This window comes from Megalobrama amblycephala, linkage group LG1, assembly GCF_018812025.1.
Source record: "Megalobrama amblycephala isolate DHTTF-2021 linkage group LG1, ASM1881202v1, whole genome shotgun sequence".
Lineage (NCBI taxonomy): Eukaryota > Metazoa > Chordata > Actinopteri > Cypriniformes > Xenocyprididae > Megalobrama > Megalobrama amblycephala.
In genome coordinates, this window is record NC_063044.1 from 64,078,234 (window position 1) to 64,103,124 (window position 24,891).

Here is a 24,891-nt window from a genome sequence, read left to right on the forward strand (position 1 = left end):
AAAGGGAAGACCTGACGGGCGGGCTTCACAGGGAGCTGTGGTCACACACACCTTGGAGAGAGAGTCTTCTTCCACCGACTGGCTGACGTCCCAGAGTAGACTTGAGGGGAAAGAGGAAGGGAGGAAAAGTTTGAGGAAATATAGCAAACCTAGAGAGTAGTACGTAGTGGTAGTAGGTAGTACAGGTGTAAGACTTGTTAAAAGACTGGTTCAAAGTAGTCAAGGAAAGTTGCCGAAGGTTGTCGCCTGCAAGTTGGAGTCATTCAGCTCTGATCGTTGGGTGTCTACTGTCATTCAAGTCTTTTTATAGTGCTTTATTTTTACCCTAGGACTGCATTCTTGCAGACCAGGCCACGTGTGTGCGTGCTTCTGCTCTCTGTCTGCAAGTAAGCTTGTGTGTGTATTCATCAGAGTGTACTTGAAACCAAGCCATGGCCGACACAGACTTCAAACTGGAGCGCGCCGTCTTTGCCGAAGTCTCTGATGATGACGACGAGGAGGTCGCCTTGGTGCCGTCTTCCACCAAACCTGCCACGACAACCAAGTTGTTCAAATCAAGACGAGGCGATGATGATGATGATGATGACGACGATGATGATGATGATGATGATGATGGTGACCCAGCGAAGGAGGTGGACCTGGTGTTGGGGCCAGGACTCGATGGAGGTGGCAGCGGTGACCCTGGGAAGTCTGAGGCCCAGGCTACCGGCATGAAGGTCCTGGCACTCCTAGACAAAATCATAGGTGTGGTGGACCAGATCCAACACACTCAAACAGGACTCGAGGCTAAGCAGGAGACCATGGAGAAGAACATGAGCAGCATCCAGACGGAGCTGGCTAAGCTGGCGAAGAGTCACGTTGGAACGGCTGGGACAGTCAACAAGCTCCTGGACAAAGTTCGGAAGGTGAACGTCAATGTGAAGAGCGTGCGCACGGACCTGGAGAAGCAAGCAGGACAGATAAAAAAACTAGAGAACAATGAACATGAGCTCCTCAAAAGGAAGAACTTCAAAGTGCTCATCTTCCAGGTGAGTAATGAGTGCATGACAGAGCGTACGATTGCAAAGTCTTTGATGTCCAGACATGGCATTCCATCTCCTTTCAGTTGTCCTAACTAATAGCTACTAATTAGTCTTTTAGCACATAATTCCTTTCAAAGTGACTTTAAGGAAACCTTTGAGCAACCTGGAGTAATTTACTTGCTCAACTGCATGAATCACTTCTTGCAGGGTTTGAACTTTAAGTATTATGGTTACCATTCCCAACTCTAACCAAGGAACTACACCACCTTCTGATTTTGGAACTGGAACTAATTCTGGTTGGTTATGCAAGCTTGATCTGTGGTCTTTTTCCTCGCCATTCTAGTATAGGTAATCCAGTTTTTGTTTTGTTTTGTTTTAGAACAGCTGTGGAAAACTGCAAGTTGTATGTGGCCAGATCGGATTTTTTAATTTTCATTGTTTGACTGCAGTCATTTTTGCTAGCATGGGCACTTTGTTTGTTAGTAAAAAACAAAAACAAATGGCAGTGCCCAAGACCACCATATGTTCCTTAAACTATATCTTGACTTTAAATTGTTACCTTTGAGTTAGCTTTTTATAATACAATTAAACAGTGAAATTTGCTGTTTTAGCATGTTCATGTTGTTTTACTAGGGTCTGCTGCATGAGCATGTATTTGCAATCCTCCTTCCCAGGTCTCTTTTGGAGTACACATGGATTCCTCTGCAGGGTTTGGCCTTGAATTCCCTACTCAGTATCATAAAGTGTCAGTTCACTCCTATGTGAACCTTCAAAGGTTCCTGACTCACCTCACATCGACCTCTGAACAATGCTGGATCAGCACATTCCATTCTATACTGCAAATATTGCATCCATGTCAAAATTTAGCTTTTTATTTAAGGTTTTTAGCTGAAGTCTGTAGAAATATATGTAATATAACTCAAAAGAGCACACACACCACACAGCAGAGTTTCCAAAAGACAGATTCCTGTGTAAAATAGTCTATGATTTACATTCCTGCAAAGCAGTGGATCTAGATATGGAGTAGTTGCTGGTTCCCTTGGGAATTTGGTCATTTATCTCTTTTTCCTGCACCAAATCTACTGCAGAGAAATCATCCGATGTGGACTCTTTCATCTGAAAGATTTCTCTGTCAGATGTTAGAGTAATATTCAGTACATATTTTTGTAATAAATGTATAATTTATTATGTACTCTATGGTTAAAAATTTGGGGTCACATCAGTAAGATTTATATGAATGTCTATAAAAAAAGTGTCTCATGCTCTCTAAGACTGCATTTATTTAATCATATAGTAAAGTAGTAATACTTTGAAATATTATTACAGTTTAAATAACTGTTTTTTATTTTAATATTTATTAAAATGTAATTTATTCCTGTGATGCAAAGCTGAATTTTCAGCATCATTACTCCAGTCCTCAGTAACATGATCCAAATCATTCTAATATGATGATTTGCTGTTCAAGAAACATTTCTTACATTTATTTGACATAATTTTTTGTAACTATGTAAAAGTTTTGATTAATTTAATGCAGCATTAATTTCTTCTTGAGTCTTACTGACCCCAAATTTTTTATGTTTATAATATTATTAATTACTGTGTTTATTTGCAAATATGATGCTTAAAATAGACGGCAATGCTTTCCAAATGATGCACTGCACTCTTTCACAGATGTCTTAGCAACGTACATGTGCCTTCTGGGAAATGAGGTAATTGTACACTGCCTGCACAAAGAGAAGGCCTATACTTTTTCCTTAATGTGTCTCTCTCTCTCTGTGGTGTGTGAGATGGTTGGCTTTGGCAGATAGTTGGCAGGTGTTTGAGGGTATTGAATGAAGACATTAAGATGTCTTCTGCATAATTACTGCGTACCCGTCAATAGAATTATAATCCTCCTGTAATTTAAAACAGATTCATTGATTTCTGCAGATTCAAGTATTCAAGTATTATCATACAGCCCAGTCACTATATGGTTTATTGGTCCGCTCACACTATTTATCATAACTGAACTTACTGTACTTCAATAGAATAAGGAGTTTTACATGAACATCTCTAAGTTTAGTTTAGTCAGGATGGGAATAGGAAGAACTGTTTCGCATCATGTTTTAGCTACTGATTCACTAAAGGAATTATACAAATCAGGTATCTGCATAATTTTCATTTTTTATTGGAAAGTTGTAAATAACAAAAATATAATTATGCATGTTTTTGTTGTTGTTGTTTTTTTTTTTTTTTGCATTAGGGTTTTGCAAGTTTAATTTACAATGACAGGAGGTGTGTTTAAGCTGAAAAGAATGGCCATGTCATAATTTAAATAATCATGGAACTGCTATTTTGTGACATTTAGGCAAGGTTTCACAGACAGGGCTTAGATTAAAGGGTTAGTTCACCCAAAAATGAAAATAATGTAATTTATTACTTACCCTCATGCCGTTCCACACCCGTAAGACCTTCGTTAATCTTCGGAATGCAAATTAATATATTTTAGTTGAAATCCGATGACTCCGTGAGGCCTCCATAGGGAGCAATGACATTTCCTCTCTCAATATCCATAAAGGTACTAAAAACATATTTAAATCAGTTCATGTGAGTACAGTGGCTCAATATTAATATTATAAAGCGACGAGAATATTTTTGGTGCACCAAAAAAAAACAAAATAACGACTTATTTAGTGATGGCCGATTTCAAAACACTGCTTCAGGAAGATTCGAAGCACAAATGAATCAGTGTGTCGAATCAGCGTTTCGAATCAGTGGTTTGGAGCGTCAAAGTCACGTGATTTCAGCAGTTTGACACGCAATCCGAATCATGATTCGACATGCTGATTCGACACACTGATTCATTATGCTCCGAATCTTCCTGAAGCAGTGTTTTGAAATCGGCCATCACTATATATGTCGTTATTTTGTTTTTTTGGCGCACCAAAAATATTCTTGTCGCTTTATAAATAAAAACGTTTGGATTCATGACTAGTGGACTAGAGCATCTCTATTTTTTTTTTATTAGCCTATAGTTCAAATCATCCGGATTGCGGGAAGCGGGCCAGATTGGACACCTTTGTGGGCCGTATGTTTGACACCCCTGCTTTAATGTCTGCCTTGTCTATGAAACTGGAGGATAGTGTTTGGTTCAACTAAATTGTGGAACTAAGGTTCTTGTAGTAATTAGTAAATAAGGTTAGCAAATGTTTATGTGCTGAAATATTTTGTGCAAATGTCCCAAAACTGCAAACCGTATTTAGTTACCCTGAAAATAACACAAGACGCTTCGTATGTAGAGACACTTTCTTTAGTGTTTTACTCAAGTGCTGGATCAGTGTGTAGGGTGTAGCATGTTGCTGCTGTGTGGATCGCAGGTGTGAAGAGAGTCAAGTGAGCTTGTTGGAGTCGTATTAAGTGTGTTTAGAGCGTGCTGGATCGCAGTATGGATGGAGGCTCACTCTGAGACCCCCACCCCCCTTGAAACTTTCCCTTACATTCTAATTATAGTGCAGAATGCGGTAATGTCTGCAAGGCTACCATAATGACACTACCGTCAGTTGAGAGAGAAAGAGAACCTTTCAGTTTTAGAAGTACCGCTGGACATTTGCAACTAGCTTTGTCAGAGATCCGACGATAAGTCATTTGTTAATATAGAAAAAATATATTCTAAATAAAATAGATTTAAAAAACATTTAATATTACGTTTTACAGCATTAAAGGTGCAGTATGTAATAATTCTGTCCGCTAGAGGTCGCTAGAAGCCTATTCAAAACAAAGGCGTAGCTTGATGACGCCAAGTTTGAGTGCGGAATCTTGGGACATGTGGTCTTCACCTCAAAGGACGGTGCAAAAGAATAGGGACTGGAGTCGGGAAGAAATCATGATCATGGATGCGATTATTAACATTACTGTAGTATGAAGCAGAGCAGGACCGAGTGTTGTGGGAGCTGAACGAGGCCGCTGGAGCGATTGCGCAACACACACCTCACGAGCAGTAGAACTTTTATTATAACACAGTCGCCGGCGTTGCTTCTGCTTTTCCGGTCATGAGTTTGAGGTAACACAGCTCTGTTTATCATATTAGATACATTTGACTGTGCTGAAAATTATGTTATAGCGTTACTCTGTGCGTTTGCTCGGCGGCAAAATAATACAAAATAGTGTTTTTCTCAGAGGCATGGTAAAGCATGGTAGGCTACTCGCAAAAAATCAAGAAAATTAGATTTAAACAGTAAGACTAAACGTGTTGAGCTATATAACAACAATTCGTTTTCTGTCTATAAATGTATCAAAACTACAAAATAAAACCGGAAACTGAGGGTAATGCAGGTATGACGCAATTGACAGGCGACTCCTCACACGTCCCGTTTTGAGCTTGTCCTCTTTTGACCACTTCCAAAGGTAGTCGAAAACGCATTTGACTAGACAGTCATGTGGTTGACCCATCCCTCGAAGAAATCAGGACAGAAGTGGTTGAAAATGGACAAAAGAGATGGATTAAAATACCAAGTGTAAACGGGTACGTGTCTCCCTCGTCCACCTGTGATCCAATCAACCAAAATGCATCCTAATACCAGGTAAAACAGACAACAAATACAGTCAATCACAAGCGATCCACACACAATGGAAAAGAAACCGTGACGGCAGAAAGCGGCATCCTTTTTGTTTTCTTTATTTTACAAAAGCACAATGTTTTGTTTTTATTGTAGGTGTACACAAATAAAAATAGACCTACAGTTTCGAATGATGTCTTACTCTTATCTGTATGACCATAAATTGAGTATTTTAAGTTGTTTGTGCTGTTATAATGAGACAAAATAATTTCTCTGTGTGTCGTGAAAGTCTCACCAAGTCCTGGCATGAAACTCTAGACTGATAGGTTCTTAACTCATTTGAAAGTGGTCAAATCATTATCTACCTTGCACAGCTGATTGGTTGCTGTTGCATGAGCTGTGGCTCAACATTCAAACAAATACTGGTAGTGTTGCAGTCTGCAGCCGCTTTTAGTTACCTCCACCTTCCCCAGCTCCACCTGTATAGATCTGCTACGGGGGTTCATTCGTGTATGTTACATGTGCAGCAGCAGCATGTAATAAATATAATTTTGTTTAATGACTCTTTGAAATCCACAGAAGTCATTTTGTGCCCGTAAATGTTATTTGTGTTGTCATGTTATTATGCCTTTCAGTCAGTGATCTGACCTTATTGCATTTAAACAGAAGCGTCTCATGTTAATGTAACATGCCGGATGAGGTTCGGCGTGTTCCAGCACTTTGCTGTTGTTTACTCTACACCAGCGTTACTGCATTTAGCCTCACTAACGAGTCATTTCCTTCCAGCGCTGCTCTGAGAGGCTGGAGGGGGAAAACATTGGTGATGTAAATGGTCTCTAATGTTTTTAATGCAGATGGAGCTGAAAGATGGAAGATGACAAGAGTGAATGAGGTCATTTATTGGTATATTTGCAAAGTGTTCTGTTGGCTTGTGAACCTATTTCCCTATTTCCATTTCTCTAGGCAGATGATAATGAGGATCATTATGGTCTGTTAGGGATAATCAGAGGAGGTTTACCAGAGGGATCACATACATAGAACACTTTCTGTGTTTCTTTCCAAACTCAGAAATATACATTAGCTGAAAAACATATGCATTGCAGATGTATTCATTTGTATATAGAGTGAATGTAAATATGCAAATATTATAATTGAATGCATGATTAGATATGAATATTTGTTTACCAGTAGGCAAATGTGCCCTTGTAAATACAGTGGGGTCCAAATATCTGAAACCACATGTGAAACTGAAAATGCGTGTGTTGTATTTTCCTAAATGAATATAAACAATTAAAATTATATTATCAGTATAACAACTGACATTGAATTTGTAAATCCAATAGAATTTAGTATGCACTGAAACTGCATGAACTCCACAAGTGTAAAACCTGATGATCATTACTGTTACATTTATTTAATTATTAATTTATGTATCAATATTTATACTTATTTAATATATTATTAATATCATGGATTTTATAAATATATATTATTAGTTTTACTACAATAACATTATTTCTAGGGTTAAAAATGATTTTCACTGTGATGATAGCCTTTTAAATGCAATGGACACTGTATACACTACCTTTTAAAAGTTAGGGATCAGTAATATATATATATATATATATTTACATTTCAAATTAATACTTAAAATAAATAATTGAGGAAATGTTGGTTTCTTACTGTTGCTAGATTGACCAATGCTGCGTGGTAAAATGCAACGGCTATTTTCAAACCTATTGGTTTGAATAATGTGTTGTGCGTAACGTACGCTGTCATTTTCATTAATATGCAGTGACAATGGCGGATGTACAAAGTTCAATATTATGTTTTATCTTTTTTTAATCAAATTAATACTTTGGATACATTGAATTAATCAAACATGGCAGTAAAGATTTAGTATAATCTTACTAAATGTTTCTGGTTCATATAAATGCTGTTGTTTTGAGCCTTCTATCCATCAAAGAGTCATGAAAACAATTATTGCAGTTTCCATAAAGATATTAAGCAGCACAACTGTTTTCAACATTGATAATAAGAAATGTTTTTTAGCATCAAATAATCAAATTAGAATGATTTCTGAAGGTTCATGTGACACTGAAGACTGGAATAATGATGTAATTTCACAACATTACTCTTTTGACTATAATTTTTATCAAAAAAATGCAGCCTTTGGTAAGACTTTCAAAAACATTAAAAATCCAACATGTCCTCCAACCAATACGCCCATATAGGTCATTTGTCACTTCCCTGAAATACAACCCATAGGAGCGTTTACTAAAGTTGCGCCCCTATCGCCAACAGGACACTTTCATTTTAATGCATTGTTCCCTTTTATCTGCATCATATTTCAGGTTTCGCGTAGCTCAATTGGTAGAGCACTGCAATATACAGCAATATGCAATCATGCGATTGTGGGTTCAATCCCAGGAAACTCATAAAATGTATATGCACTATAAATCACTGAGGGTAGGTTTAGGGATTGGGTAGGTGTAGTTGTTAATAAAAAAAAAAAAAGTGCTAAATGGAAATAGGACAAATGGTGGGTAAGGGACCGTGTAAAAAGTCCACACATTGCATTTAAATGAACACGCATTTTGATTGGTAACGATAGTCATACGTCATTTCATGGCGACAGATGTAACACGACACTGTCATTATTTTTACACCAGCTAGAGGGCGCATGACTTTAATACTTGAATATAAGTCGTAATAAGGTGCTTGAAAAAACGACCTATAGGGTTGTTTTTTTGGAGGATAGTCTCTAAAAATCTTACTGACCCCAAACTTTTGAACAGTGTGTGTGTGTGTGTTTAATTGCTCATGAAGTCTCAGTTTCAGTCTTCTCTGATGGAATGTCCACTCAAGCTGCAGGTTACACTACTGGCATTTATCAGATATCTAATCACAGACCCCCGAGGTCTACATAAATTACCCCTGTAAAATTGGACTCCTGTAGGTGACAGGCCTGTGTGTGTGTGTGTGTGTGTGTGTGTGTGTGTGTGTGTGTGTGTGTGTGTGTGTGTGTGTGTGTGTGTGTGTGGTTCAGGTATACCTGACTTTATGGGGACAAAATGTCCACACAAAGATGACAATATCCGAAATCCTTGTAATTGTGGGGTCATTTTTGGTCCCTATGAGGAAAACGTCTTAGAAATCGTACAGTTTTTTTTTCCTTTTCACCCATTAATATTTCCTATGGTATAAAATAACACAAAAAGGTGACCATTTTAATTGATTTATTCAGAATTTACATTATTCTAAGAAATTTTGGAAGTCAGTACCAGAATATTTGAAATTACAGACACAACTCCATGAAGTTGTTTTTAGTTTATTGGGTGAAAATACATCCACCTCTTGGTCATCTCGGTAGCAGTAGCTCATGTTAAGCCATTTTCACTGCATTGTCTAAAATGTTATTTCCTGTTGCAGCTGTGCACCTGTGGTGAACATGCATGTCAAAACGTACTATTTTGGGGACAGACATCATCTGAATGCCATTAGCTTCCTTGTGCACACAGACAGGGATATTATAACAAGTGTGTTATTTCTAGTGAAGCTCATTTCCACACCCTTAAATTTTCTTTTTTTTTAATTTAGCCTAATCTTAATTTAGACATACTAAGAAGTCATAATTATGACATTAAAAATTCAAAATGATGACTTTTCAAATGTCATAATTGTGACTTTGTCATAATTTAGAATTTTTATGTAATAATTATGATTTTTAAGCCAGAATTTAGCTTTTTATGTCATAATAATTGATTTACAAAAGCATGATTTTTTGTTTCTTATATGGTGGGCTTGCATGCATTTCTATTGTAGTCTGGTAAGAAAATGCTAAGTGCTAAGAGGTGTTGTTGGAGGTGTTGGTTGGGTAGTGGTTTGCTAGGCAGAAGATGATGAGGTGTGGCTGTGACTTATAGGGGTTTGCTGGTCTCTGCTCTATTTTTGTGCTGAATTCAGGGTATCATATGTACCCAGACAGCAGTGTGTGTTCAGTGTGAGCGCGTGTGTGTAGGTAGACTGCGTATTGCGTGTTAGTCCAGGCCAGAATGTGATGTTTGATGAATGGGCTGAGGATAAATGAGGCATGAGTTTCCATCCGTGTGTGCGCGTGTGTGTGTGTGTGTGTGTTATTAAGCGTCAGAAGAGGTGGGCACTGGCCACTTTTATTTTTTTAACATATTAGATAATATATCAAATATGACATAAGGGAAAGGACACCTGCATGTGTGTCACATCGATTGTGTATTACAGATGTTTTCTCCAAGGTTCTGGAATTACTACATACTTCCATATCGCTTGCATGGGCCGGGCTGCAGATGAGTATTGAGCAACACTTGATACGGTTGCACCAGAGCCACAGCAATGCAAATCTAAAATCTGAAGATAAGTTTCACCTTCAGTTCTAATAAACCTGGATTAGGAATCATTCTACCCCAATTATACTGAATGGTGTCCATTTCAGTTCAACTTCTCTCACTCCCTAAGACACATTTCCACTTGAACTCTTGCATAAACAAAAGCATGTTTGGCTTGTTAAGAGCATCAGGGTGGTAGCAAATGCAGTGTAAATGTTTTTTTGTAGCAGTGTAAAAGTCTTCAATGTCACTGTTGATCATATTTAATGTGTGTGTGGGCATAGATGTATTATGATATGTACAAACAGGTAAAGGAGGTTATTGGGTGAAAAGCCTTTACCTCTTTGACATTATGAAGCTGTCAGATGCAGAAGCATGCAAACAGCGTCTGGCTCCTGTTTCAATCGCAGTAGTTTAATTTAGCCTTGAGCCAATGAGAGACAGAACCCATAGTGTGTTGCAGTGCCTGATGGATTCATTTGATGCTGCCTTGGCCCCTAAAGTGCATGTGGTGTCCTGACTGACATAACGCAGATCTTGTCTCTTATGCAAGAGAGAGATTGTGTTTTTTTAATGCCTGTCATGATGAAACCCATACTAAACTCATGATTAAAGTTGTTTCACGCTCTCAGCAGGAGTTCTCCTGTACAGCTGCTGTTCTGAATCCAACAGAACTCAACAGCTGCTCAGTGTCTCAACCTTAACATGCCTTTCAACATCACACACACACACACACACACACAGCTGTCACAACCCATCACCGGCTGATTTTGTTTTGCTGGATATGTCATGCAAACTACTGCACCAACTGTTTTTGCTGTTGTCTTGGTAACGGTTGTCATGGTGCATTGGTCCACAGATAGCTGGTAATCTGTGTAATTGTTTGCCTCTTTTAGGGGGTTAGGATAGGGATCCTTCTATATATACAGAGTGGGCTGACGGTCTTTTTAGCACAGAGCTTTTGAGCGGGAGTTTCAGGGTATTATACAGCAGCAGACACACTGGCAGCAGTGTTAATGTGCTGTTTATGGTTGCTTTATTTGTACCGCGCTATATAATTGCAACCTTGGGCCAATTGTCCAAAATGTTTAATCTGGATCAGAATGATCTGGATTTGGAAATCCTATGTTTTTCGATCCAGGATCAGGTAATCCATCTTACTTTTGTGCCGTTGTGCCATTTCAATTGCATTCTCTCAGAAAAGCTTTACATAATGTTCACCTGAGAAACTCATCTCTTCTGCATCATCTCTTCATCTTTTTTGATTGTGCCAAGTTTACAAACAGTGATAAAAAAACACTTTGAATTAAATATTATATTTTTGTTTGTACTATTATTTGATATTGACAGCTGTTTGGTGTGAAATCTGAAATCTCTCTCTCTCTCTCTCTCTCTTTTTTTTTTTTTTTTTACTGTACTGTAGGCTACCGAAAGGCCAAATATGTAATAATGTCTTCTTCTAATTTATTATTTTAATAGTTACTAATAAAAAAAAAATATATATATATATATATATATATATATATATATATATATATATATATATATATATATATATATATATGTATGTATGTAATCATTTAAATAATAATTAATCAAAACAAAATAATGTTACATGATACAAATGTTGTATTTTTTTGACCAGTTTTAAAGTTTTATTAAATTTTGTTCCTGAAATCCACCCATCTTCTGGGATCAGTATAGTCCTGATTTTTTTTGGATCAAAGCTATCCCAATCTTACTAAAAACATTTGAACAACACAAACTGATGATTTGATCCAGATCAAAACCAAGATTGGATTTTGTGATCTAATCTGATTTTAGAATCCTCCCCCCCCCCTTTTAAACAACCCATTTTCAAGATTTGATCCAATCTGATGGCCAAAATTCAATCAGATTACTTATGAAAATCTGGCCCTGGGTCCAAAATGATCTTTTTGGCTGCTAATGGTGAATGAATTGAGGAAATGGCCACAAATATCTCTTACCAGCCATGAAACCACATTTTGCATTGTCTATTTAACCTTTATTGGAGTGTCTATTTACACTATAAGTGCAAATAGCGTCCCTTGTTGGTAAACGCTATTTACACTAGCTTCAACCACCAATGTCAGGTTGGGCCACTTGGGCCGCTCGGGCCGCTCACAGACCATGTTTTTAAGGCCATTGAATCCACCTTTTGTCAAGCTCACTCTTCTCCATTTTCCCATCACATATCACATCAGAAATACATTTTTTTTTTTAAATTAAATAACATTAAATAATGTTCTAAAAGTTAGAAATTAACTGCGAACAAGTGTTTATTGGGTAGGGTTAGGGGAAGGTATTTAGGGAGGGTATTTATTCTCCCAAGGCAGCATCCATTTAATAATTTTAATAAATATAATCATTTACACTCTATGATATTATTGCATCCTGTTGATGTACAAAAATACTGAGGTGCAAATAGTATCTGCCAATATAATGTATAGCTAGCATCTAATTACTATTTACTCTTATTGCAAAGAACTGATACTTTTACATGGTGTACATACAATCTATCGATATTTTCACCTAGTGTATCATATCGCTAAGAAAATTTGCACATAGTGTAAATAGCATCTATGGCTAAGAAAATATGCTGTTTTCATTTAGTGTAAATAGCATCTATCGCTATTTACACTAAATAGCTATTTAAAATAAATACGTAAATAAATTTCTTATGGCCTTGCATTATAGTGGAAAATAGTGCAGTTACTCCCGGTTTTATATCCGAGACTGCATCTGTACAGAAAAATAAATGTGATTTTGCTGCTCACATGTTGTTTTAGTCACTTAATGAAAAAGGTACTCCACATGTGTGTAGTTCTGGAAAGTTACTCCCACTAAGGAAAAAGTTACATATAAACCACGTATTAAGTTAACAGCCAACTGGCAAACATTTTATTTACACACCAAAGCCAAATTTAACTTGTATTTGGTGCTTGGTAAGTGTTCATTTTAGCTTTATACCCACAGACTCAACTCTAGGCATCTGACTTGCTAAAATTGATATATTTAAAATAATTAAATCTTTTTACAAGAATCTGTCTAAAAGTGTAATTTACTGTGTGCATTAGTGTCGTTTTGGACCTTTTTAGCAGTAGCATTTGACTTGTGGCCTTGGTATAAATTTCAGTAATATGCAGTATGCACTTTCATATTTCTTTTTGGTCAGAAATCATGTTATGATTTCAGTTATTTTGACAATGGTTTGCTGCATTAAAAGGTGCCTGCCTAGCCAAGAGAGATTATGTAGATGCTGCATTTGGCTCTGCCATCTTGGAATGGTAGATACATTTGAATAGAAATCGATTGAGAAGATGACTTTGTGCTGAATGTAAAGCTTTGTACATGAAACAGTTCATCAGATAATCTAATCTAATCAGTGTCAGTTTTTGTTGAGAACTTTGTTGGCAGCCCTGCAATTGTCAATAAGGGGCTGCTTACACAACACAATTTTTCAACTTAAAACAGAAACTTTTAATGCATTTTGGCTGTTCATTTGCACCACAACGGCATTTTGAAAATGCAATCTTTTAAAAATGGGTTTCAAAGTGCAAGTTTTTAAAAACAATAGGCCAACCATTATTGTTTCATTGTAAACAATAAAAATGCAAATTTGTGAAAACGGTGACCTCATGCACATGCATGATGATATGTGTTCAGTCTATAGGTGTGTAGTGTTTCTTTACAAAGTGACATCGCCAACTACTGGCCTGGCAGCAGAATACAGCATTTTTAGTCATTATTGTGATCCATGCGAATGGGCAACATTTTGACAACATGGCTGCTCAGTTTAATTTCAAGTGTACAATAAGCAGAATTGTCAGCATTCGGGACAAACTAACTCTTTGACTTGAAAGCACTCATGTACATTTACTTTACAATTTACTTTAATGTTTACGGGTGGTTCTAATACGCAGTGTTGGGTAAGTTACTCAAAAAAAGTAATCCATTACAAATTACTACATTAAAATTGTAATTTGATTACATTACTGATTACTGCATGTAAAAAGTAATCAGATTACTAATTACTTTACATTCAAGTTACTTTGAAACCTACAAAAATACGCAACAAACTGAAACTCATAGTTCTTTCTGTAATTTAATATTGACTGAAAAATATTACAGAAGTATGAAAACAGGCCTATGTATGATTACAAAATAAAGTCATTATGATTATTATAAATATTATTTTATAAAATAACATGTAGGATAAAAGTAGGCCTAGTTTTATCACGTGTTGAGCCGTTTCTGTGACAGCTCCAGCTCTCCGACGCACAGTTATAGTCTACATCAGCCTCCGAATTTACTCACTTCATTTCGTTCACTCTTTGCAGATATAGTGCACTTAGATGACATACACTATATAGGGATTAGTGAATCGGAGAACGAGTGAGTGGTTTCGGACACATCTTAAACATTCCTTGCTGTGTGTAGTGTGGTAGCTTAACTGTGTTTATGTTTGTATGTAACTGCATTAAAGACATGGAAAAAAAATGCTGAAAACATTTATAATAACATTTGAAAACAGTATTGTTCAGAAGTTACCTTCTCTCCCGATCCTGAACAAATCGCCTAAAAATCCAATCTAGCTTGTTCAGGAGGTTGGACCGCGCTCGTCTTGGGAGCAGGATATCCTCCTCCACGCGTTCTCCGGTGATTCATAATGACGCATCCGCGCCAAACGTGATTTCTTTAGAAATGCACGTTACCTAATTTTATTTCTTGTAACGCAAGTAACGTAATTTGATTGACATCAGTAACTGTAATCAAATTACATAAATGTAAAGGTGCCCAACAATGCTTTTTCACAAGATGTAATATAAGTCTAAGGTACTCAACAGGCGGCCCGCGGGCCGCATCCCCTGAATGTGTCTGTGAAGTTTCAGCTCATTTTTACCCCATAATTTTTTTCCATTAATAGCGTGAATATTTAACTTCCTATTAAATAAGGGTAGGCGTACAGTGCGCGTGACGCTGTAATCATCAGCAGAGAACGCGTATAGTGTACGCGCGCAGCACAGTTTTTCTAACCGCAAAGAACAATATAAACTGAAGGCACTTTGCACGCGCGCATTGAATAGTTTTTGCACTAATTTAGTTTGTCCACAAGGTGCAGCACTAAACGGGCTGTTGTTTCAGTCTGAAAAGAAACGGATAAGACAGAACAAGAGTAACAACAAACACAATAGCCGACCGAGAGCGCTGTTTGAGGGGATTAAAAGATACCAGCAACTCTAATTTTAAACAAGTACAAAGACATTGTATTGTAACTATTTGAGCAAAAAAGACTAGACAAGCATGAATCTCTCTAGTGCGCATGTGTCAGCTTGTGTTCGTGAACGCCATCAAAGTGAGACTGCGCGCAGTAAAAAACGAAGAACCTTATTTTTCCATGATGAAATGCAGTTGACATTCCTCAAACTTTGCAGTGCGTATGTTGCCGAGCATCATAAAAACAAACCTTTTATTCTTAATGTCAATGAGTTATAAACAGAAAGCAAGCACCGCTCCCATTACAGATCTGCCACATCGAGCTCATGGAGAATCATATATCATGTTTACAACGTTGGTTATAGTTAGATAATTCATGAGATGTGATTGAATAAAAAAAAAAGAAAAGATTTTTGGATTCTGACCAAATTAAAAGGTAGGTAATAATAATACAAAATAAAACGTTTTGGTATAAATAGGCATAAAAAGTGTTAAAAAGGTGCATTAACAATGCACTGATTTAGGCAGCGCCGCCCCTTTAATTCGCGTGCTCCCTGCCACATGAGCTGTCGACTATATTACAGCGCATTTACAAAGTTCACACAGCTAATATAACCCTCAAATGATTTTTTTTTAATTAATTTTTTTTAACTGATCTTTACAAGATGTTCGTCATGCGTGCTCCCTGCCATGCTGTATATATTACAGCATTTACAAAGCACACAGCTTATAACCCTCAAATGATCTTTACAAGATTTCGTCATGTGCTGTAGTGCTTCGAATTATGTGAGTACAGTATTTATTTGTATGTTAACGTTTTATTCTGAGTGAATTTGAGGCTGTGCTCCGTGGCTAACGGCTAATGCTACAGTGTTGGAGAGATTTATAAAGAATGAAGTTGTGTTTATGAATTATACAGACTGCACGTGTTTAAAAATGAAAATAGTGATGGCTCTTGTCTCCGTGAATACAGTAATAAACGATGGTAACTTTAACCACATTTAACAGTACATTAGCAACATGCTAACGAAACATTTAGAAAGACAGTTTACAAATATCACTAAAAATATCATGTTATCATGGATCATGTCAGTTATTATCGCTCCATCTGCCATTTTCGCTGTTGTTCTTGCTTGCTTACCTAGTCTGATGATTCAGCTGTGCACATCCAGACGTTAATACTGGCTGCCCTTGTCTAATGCCTTTCATAATGTTGGGAACATGGGCTGGCATATGCAAATATTGGGGGCGTACATATTAATGATCCCGACTGTTACGTAACAGTCTGTGTTATGTTGAGATTCGCCTGTTCTTCGGAGGTCTTTTAAACAAATGAGATTTATATAAGGAGGAAACAATGGAGTTTGAGACTCAATGTATGTCTTTTCCATGTACTGAACTCTTGTTATTTAACTATGCTGAGGTAAATTCAACTTTTGAATCTAGGGCACCTTTAAAATGTAATCCGTTACATTACTGCGTTATCAGGAAAAGTAATTATACTACAGTAACGTGTTATACCCAACTCTGCTAATACGGTGGACATGCAGACGTATGACAGTAATGAGGAACAGCTTCTAATGTTCCATCTTGATAATAATATCTGTGATTCAGAAATATGATGTAATAATCCATGTGGTATTCCTTTAAAAACCTGAATCTGAAGTGCTTGCCAACACACATTACTGGAACTTGTTGAGGTCCGGCAAATTTTCATGGGAAAAAAAAAATCTTTCCAGTAATGTGATTTCCTCCCCAATGTTTCCATATATTCTCACTTGTTCTCTGTGTTTACACTGAGCTCTCTCTGTTGGCTTTGGCTGTTTGGATTGAGTGTTTGCGGTGTACAGGCATTGTGCAACACCTCAGACATCTCTGGTCCTCTATATTCTGGCTTGTGCTGTAGGTTTAGGCTGTTTATTGAACCAGGGTTCACATAAGGACAAACTTTTTGGATTTAAAAAAAAAAAAAAAAACAGAAATGGTTTGTTTTGACATTGCAAATGACCGTAAGACAAACAGTAGCCACTAAACTCAGATGAAGGCGTCACCAAAGTCAGCCAAGGCATAAAATAAAGCTCTCATCTAAGATTATGCAGTTCCTCTGGGATGTTTATTAGGTGTCTCTCACACAGCACAATATCTGCAGATCTTCAGTCCAGCTTTTGTCTCTGAGCTGCCTGCGAGCCAGTCAGTGGATACGTTTGCTATGGTGACAGCATCAGTATTAACTTGTTAGGACGCAGGAGGGAATAGTGATGGTTAAGGAGAGTATGAATGAGCACTGTTCAGGGAATGAGGAAGATGGAATGAAAAGAGAAGAAAGGTCGGACTAAAATAAGCACACACACATCTTCAGCCTTCACAACCAGATAAGGAAACACATGCAAGTTTACGAGGACTTCTATTAGCACTCTGAATTCAGTCCAGACTAAAAAAGTCTAGCAATTTTGTTTATTTTATAAATCGCATAGTGCAAAAAGCCTGTGAATTAAAAGCTTGGCAAGCACTAACAAGAGTAGAACTCATGGCAGTAAACATGTATGGCAAAGAATATTACAGATATACAACTACAGCAAATAAAGTATGCAAACTATACAAACATTACAAAGAAACCCCATTAAAAAAAGAAAAAAGGAATGTTCTAATTCTACATACAAGTATAATGATAAAAAACAACAACAACAACAAAAAGCAGGAAAGTTCCAATTCTTTATTTATTTCAGGTCAATTCTGCTTTTGACCACCAGAGGGTGTGTTGTACTTTTAAATACTGCCATTATGTATGTGTGTGTGTTTGCATAGTTCACTTTGCTGTGCAATGCTGTTTATTTTTATTTATTTATTTATTTATTTATTTATTTTGCTTTTTCATGTTTAGTTTTGTTGACCTGTTCAAGTATCCACTGACATCCCCCTTTAACCATGTACTCTATGTGGATAAGATATGTTTTCATGTATCACTCAAATGTAGATTTCAAGGTTGTGTGTGTGTGTGCTTGAATGAGTGCATTTATTTGCAAGCAGTTCTTTTCTGGAGCAAATCCCATAATTGTCTTGGGTTACTTACACAGTCCTAGTTAAATGTGCAGGAAATACTGAATCTGTACTTTTTATTATTTCAATCCTTCAGAGGACCTTAGGGTACTTTGCTTCAGGTGAACCAATGCTGTTTACCATTATGAACTTAAAGGGATAGTTCACCCAAAAATGAAAATTTTGTAATCATTTACTCAGCCTCAAGTTGTTCCAATCCTATATGAGTTTCTTTCTTCTGTTGAACACAAAAGAAGATATTTTAAAGAATGTTAGTAGCCAGACAGTTGACGGTAGCCACTGACTTCCATTGTATTTTTTCCCTACTGTGGAAGTCAATGGCTAACGTCAAATGTTTGTTTACCAACATTCTTTAAAATATCTTCTTTTGTGTTCAACAGAAGAAAGAAACTCATATAGGATTGGAACAACTTGAGGCTGAATATGTGATGACAATTTTCATGTATGGATGTACTCTCCCTTTAAAGGGTTAGTTCACCCAAAATTAAAATTCTGTCATTAATTACTCACCCTCATGTTGTTCCACACCCGTAAGACCTTTGTTCATCTTCGGAACACAAGTTAAGATATTTTTGATGAAATCCGATGGCTCAGTGAGGCCACTATTAAGAGCAAAGCCACCGAACCTCTCAAGATCCAGAAAGTTACTAAAAACAAATTTTTAAAAAAATCATGTGACTACAGTGGTTCTACCTTAATATTATAAAGTGACGAGAATACTTTTTGTGCGGCAAAAAAACAAAATAACTTTTTAACAATATCTCATGATGGCTGATTTCAAAACACTGCTTCTGAGCTTTACGAATCTATTGTTTCGAATTAGTGATTCGGATCTCCTATCAAATGGCTGAAATCACGTGACTTTGGCGCTCCGAACCACTGATTTGATTCGTAAAGCTCTGAAGCAGTGTTTTGAAATCGGCACGAAGGTCTTACATGTGTGGAACGGCATGAGGGTGAGTAATTAATGACAGAATTTTCATTTTTGGGTGAACTAACCCTTTAAACTCATGTAGGCCTAATAGTGGTAAAACAGAATTGGTTCACCTGAAGCAAAGTCTTCTGATAGACTGAAAAAATAAAAAGTACTGATTCAGTCTCAAAATATTTAAAAACGTGTTGTTTTGTTTCAAATAATAGAACTATGTATGCATTATGTTTATATTATTTTAGACATTGTTCAAAAAAAAAAAAAAAAAAAAAAATATATATATATATATATATATATATATATATATATATATATATATGAAATTAAATTGAAACCAAACAAACTTTGTAATATGTTTGCTTTAAAAATGTTTTTCTTAGTTTACATGTAAACCACCACATTTACAGTGTCCTCTAGAGGGAGTGCTGCACTCGTCGTCTATAGTTTCAGTATTATTTCAGTTATGGCCCAGTGTTCAAATTAATCTCATTGACATTTTCTCATCCTTGTTGCATAGAAATCAGTTCATTATCTTACTATAAAGCTCCTCCACCCGTGCAATCATGATGATTATCTATCCCAGCGCTTAAACCAGTCATAGCATGTCCTGAATTCCAAATGTCAGTCTGTCTGCATGAGGCAAACAAGGACTGAATGACTCAATGTGAACATTTTAAGAACAGGCTTAGGGGTAACAAAGTAGAGTGATTATAAGTCTTGAGACGAATGAAGTCCAACTGGTTATGAAGCCAGAATACAATTATTAAGCTGTTGATTAGTTTCTCACAAGGAATTCAGTGTTCAAAGTTAAATCAGAGTAGAGATTATGTGCAGTCCAGCCACTTTATTGCAAAATATACCTCAGCAAGATATATGGATATAAAATATTGATTTGGGTTAAAATTGTTTCATAAAATAATACAAACCCAAATCACAGGCATACAAGGTAATATAGGCCTAAAACTTTCGCTATGAATAAATAGTCCAAAGCAGTCCATTTTTTGCCATTGTTTAAAAGGGTCACAAAACCCCTGAGTATTATGGAAAGGAACAAAGTCTGCTGAGTACACTGTTATGAAACAGAAACATCTGCACATACTTACTATTACACATCAGTACTTTTTAGTAATACTGAAAGTGAAAATGTTCTCTGATTCCCTTATAAAATGGTGATATTTATGAAACTTTAATACCAACTGCTTAGATTCAGATCTAGCAGTTCAAGAATATTCTGATCTGCCTGGTCTAATCTAATCTTAGTTCCTTAATTTTTCTCACCTATTCCCTCAGGACAAAGTGAAACCTGTGAAGGTCTCAAAGAAGCCAGTGGCTGCAGGAGAAGAAGGAGAGCAGGTGCTGAGTGAAGGAGGCGAGGAAGAACACGGCTCTGAAGAGGAAGTGGAGGTTGAGGAGATCATTGAGGAATCTCGTGCTGAGCGCATCAAGCGCAGCGGCCTCCAGAAGGTGGATGAGCTGAAGAAGGCCTTCAGCAAGGAGCAGATGGAGAAGACCAGACAGAAAACCAAGGAGAACCTGGAAAAAACCCGACAGAGAACGAAAGAGAACCTGGAGAAGACACGTCTGAGAACCCGAGAGAACCTTGAGAAGACCAAGAAGAGCCTGAGCAAGAAGATGGATAAGCTGGGAACAAAGATGACTCCTAACACCCAGCGCCGCGAAAAGATCCGTAGCTCCAGAGAGAAGATGAAGAAGTCACTCACACCCGACCACACTGTCTACGCCCGCTCCAAATCGACCACCTACCGTGTACCGCCCTTCACCTTCCACGTCAAGAAGGTCCGTGGGGGTGAGATTGAACCCACACCAGAGCCAGAGGAAGAGGAGGAGCAGGTGGAGCAGGATGAGGAGCTCCAGGAAGGGCTTGCGGTACAGGAAGGAGGCCTAGTGTCAAAGGTGGAGGAGGGTGAACTGGTCAGTATTGACAGCCCAGAGATGGAGGCCTTGCTAGAGGCAGCTGATCACTCACGGCTGGCGTTCCAGGAGACGGTGAGGCCAAGGGAGAAGGCTGGCCAGTAAGTTCAGTATGTTAAGTCCTGGAAAAAGCTCAACACGGAGGATAAAAAAAAGTGTGGAGTTCTGGAGATAAATCAGGATAATGGGATGTAGGGAACTGAGATGTGCTTGATGGCAGATTAAAGAGCAAATGAACGTGGAGTCGCCTGGACCTATGGCTGAACATTTGGTTTGCTTTATTTCTTGTTATCTACTCAACCCAAAGGTTGCTTTTTTATTATTATTATTATTTTGTTTTCTTCAATTGTCAGTTTTTAAAATTGACTAACGGTCACTTTTTATTGTGTGAAGATACTAAAAAGGATAAAAGAATTTTAATTTGACTACTAAGACTTAATGTACGTTTAAAATCTTAAAAAACAAATGAATGTTATAGTATTGGAAGTGAGGAGGTTTGTGCTCCGGAAGAATATTTTCATAAACACTCTCATGGCATTTAGATCCTATTAGAAGACATGTGTTGTTAACTTATTAATTCGTTATCAAGGCTACCCGGTTGCAGCCAATATATGTTTATATTGAAGTGCCCATATTTAATGAACACCCTGTGTTCTTTGCACTATCATGTGATGTGATGGCTGCTGATTTCAACAGTATAAATTAATAGCAAGCCCTATGCGTCTTGCTGAATGTCTGGCCTTTGATTTAATGCCATGAATGAACTGTTGGAAGCAGTTGAAAGTGAAATCTTTGAGGTGCTAGAGAGTATGTTGTTAGATGGAAATATTGTTTTGAGGGGAAGTGAATGATAAAATAATGTCTAATTATTTTGAAAATATAAAAAAAAAAAAGGAAAGAAAAGAAAGTACTGCAAATACCTACTGTCTTTTGAAACTGAAGATTTTAACAATGGTGAGATTTTTTTGTGGTCTAGTCACTGACGTGAACGTGATCCAGATGTTCAAACGCTTCACTCTCTGATTCAGATTTGATGTAAAAGACTTGTAATCACTGCTTTTGACGTCTAGCGATGGCATAATTTAACCTTTGATCTTTAATCTAAATAAGTAAATGTCAATAGAAGCTCTAGGAAACCTGTAAAATCAAGCAAAATATCAGTCTCTGAAAAGTTTGCTTCTCATAATTCAGCTTTATTCATTCTGAGGTGAATTCATTTGACTGTGTTTACCCTATTTGTACATAATACGCTTTAAAATGTGCAAAGCAAGACTGGTTTGTTTATTGTCTTTCATATACAGGTACACACATAAATACAGTATTAGATAAACAGGGGCTTATTCTGTGGAAAAGGTTATTGATAGGGGTAGACTACTGATATGATCTATCTAAGTCTCTGTGTAATTCAGCTCACTGAAATATATCAGATTTCTATCCTATTTGAAGATTCAGCTGAGTCACAGATCTTTCATTGTACTTTAAGTGCCTTCATGTCAGATAATCAACCTACGTTATCGCATAAGTAGTCTAATTTTTTACAAACAATACACTGAAAGCACGCATTTTGTATCATGCTATTTATGATCGTATGTTATGATAATACACAGTGTTCATGCACACATGGGCAATAGTTTTAGGTGTGATGGTCTGAATGAAGCTACTTATTGGCTCTACTGTTGTCCTCGTGAGATTTGTGGCTGTATAAATGGATTGGGTGTAGGTTGCTTTTATTAAACAAATAAAAGTGTCCATCTGTGTGCTGTGAGACCCGAGGCTTGATTATTGGTGAATAAACATACTACAATGTAAACAAACTGTCTTTCTTTTTCTTTTCTTTTTTAAAGATACTTTCTCTCCTTTACATTCTCTGTATCCACCAAGCTATTTATCAGAGAGAGTGCAGAAGCTGCACATTGTAGATCAGTGGCGCCTGTGTTATTGCTCTGGTGAGCGGTGATGAAAAGCTGCATTGTGGTGAAGCAGACACAGGCCACTGACTGATAGTTCAGTACAGTCACTGCTCACACAGCAATATCAAGCTGTACCAGCAAGGAATCTGCAGTGCCATTAGGACATTGTCTTTCAAATTCAGTGTTAGTGCTTCGAAAAAGACATGAAAATATGTATGTGCAAATATAGCAAAAGCCAAACTAAAGGACTATTCACACTGCACCGACAATCACTCACAGACCAACGTCAACAGTCACCAGATTATAACACGTCACTTCTCAGACATTCAGAATGTTCAACTGGTGAAGACAAGCTCCGACAGACGCCAAGAGGGGTAACAAAAACCCGACAAAGTGTCTGACGTCGTCTGTAGGTGCCTTGTGAATTGGCCTTAAAAGAGAGAGTAATGTGCATATTAGTACATATTAATGTATGCAGGTCAAATTTTCCTGACCTTTCAAGATACATGTATCTTGTATTCTAATGTAAATCAATCTTTATAACAGTGTAGCAGACTACTTACATAAATTAGTTACATATAAATATCAGCTATCTCCCAATAGTATGTCTTAGTAAGATGATATTTAAATACTTAGTTTTATGATCAAATCTCTGTAGTTTTAATGGTGGGGGCAAAACATACACTGATGAGACATGGCATTATGACCATCTTCCTAATATTGTGTTGATCCCCTTTGCTGTCAAAACAGCCCTGACCCGTCAAGGCACAGACTCCACTAGACCCCTGAAGGTGTGCTGTGGTATCTGCACTAAGATGTTAGCAGCAGATCCTTTAAGTCCTGCGAGTTGCGAGGTGGAGCCTCCATGGATCGGACTTGTTCGTTCAGCACATCCCACAGATGCTCGATTGGATTGAGATCTGGGGAATTTGGAGGCCAAGTCAACACTTCAAACTCGTTGTGCTCCTCAAACCATTCCTGAACCATTTTTGCTTTGTGGCAGGGCGTATTATCCTGCTGAAAGAGGCCACCAGGGAATACAGTTTCCAAGAAAGGGTGTGCATGGTCTGCAACAATGCTTAGGTAGGTGGTACGTGTCAAAGTAACATCCACATGGATGGCAGGACTCAAGGTTTCCCAGCAGAACATTGCCCAAAGCATCACACTGCCTCCGCCGGCTTACCTTCTTCCCATAGTGCATCCTGGTGCCATGTGTTCCCCAGGTCAGCGACGCACACGCACCCGGCCATCCACGTGATGTAAAAGAAAACATGATTCATCAGACCAGGACACCTTCTTCTGTTGCTCCGTGGTCCAGTTCTGATGCTCACGTGCCCACTGGTGGCGCTTTCAGTGGTGAACAGGGGTCAGCCTGGGCACTCTGACTGGTCTCGGCTATGTAGCTCCATACGCAACAAACTGTGTGTATTCTGACACCTTTCTACCAGAATCAGCATTAACTTCTTGAGCAATTTGAGCTACAGTAGTTCGTCTGTTTCACTTCCCATGTGCATCAATGAGTCTTGGCCGCCCATAACCCTGTCTCCAGTTCACCACTGTTCCTTCCTTGGACCACTTTTGATAGACACTGACCTCTGCAGACTGGGAACACCCCACAAGAGCTGCAGTTTTGGAGATGCTCTGACCCAGTCGTCTAGCCATCACTATTTGGCCCTTGTCAAACTCGCTCAAATCCTTACGCTTGCCCATTTCTCCTGCTTCTAACACTTTGAGGACCAAATGTTCACTTGCTGTCTTATATATCCCACCCACTAACAGGTGCTGCGATGAAGAGATAATCTTATTCACTTCACCTGTCAGTGCTCATAATGTTATGCCTGATCAGTGTATAATGCAATGCAGTACACTAATGATTGAGAGATGAACATTCCTCAAAAGCCT

General features: G+C 37.7%; 1 protein-coding gene across 1 annotated transcript; it reads left to right on the forward strand.

Annotated features, from left to right (window-relative positions):
* Positions 1-22,889, forward strand: cavin1a (caveolae associated protein 1a). Its single transcript, XM_048209282.1, has 2 exons — positions 1-1,028; positions 20,438-22,889. The coding sequence occupies exons 1-2, from the start codon at positions 432-434 to the stop codon at positions 21,182-21,184; spliced, it is 1,344 nt and encodes a 447-aa protein (XP_048065239.1). The 5' UTR covers positions 1-431; the 3' UTR covers positions 21,185-22,889.
* The last annotated feature ends 2,002 nt before the right edge of the window (positions 22,890-24,891 follow it).

Coding starts and splice junctions, on each gene's coding strand:
- cavin1a (XM_048209282.1), top strand. CDS start 432: ATGGCCGACACAGACTTCAAACTGGAGCGCGCCGTCTTTGCCGAAGTC. Junction 1,029..20,437: donor TCAAAGTGCTCATCTTCCAG/GTGAGTAATGAG, acceptor CTATTCCCTCAG/GACAAAGTGAAACCTGTGAA.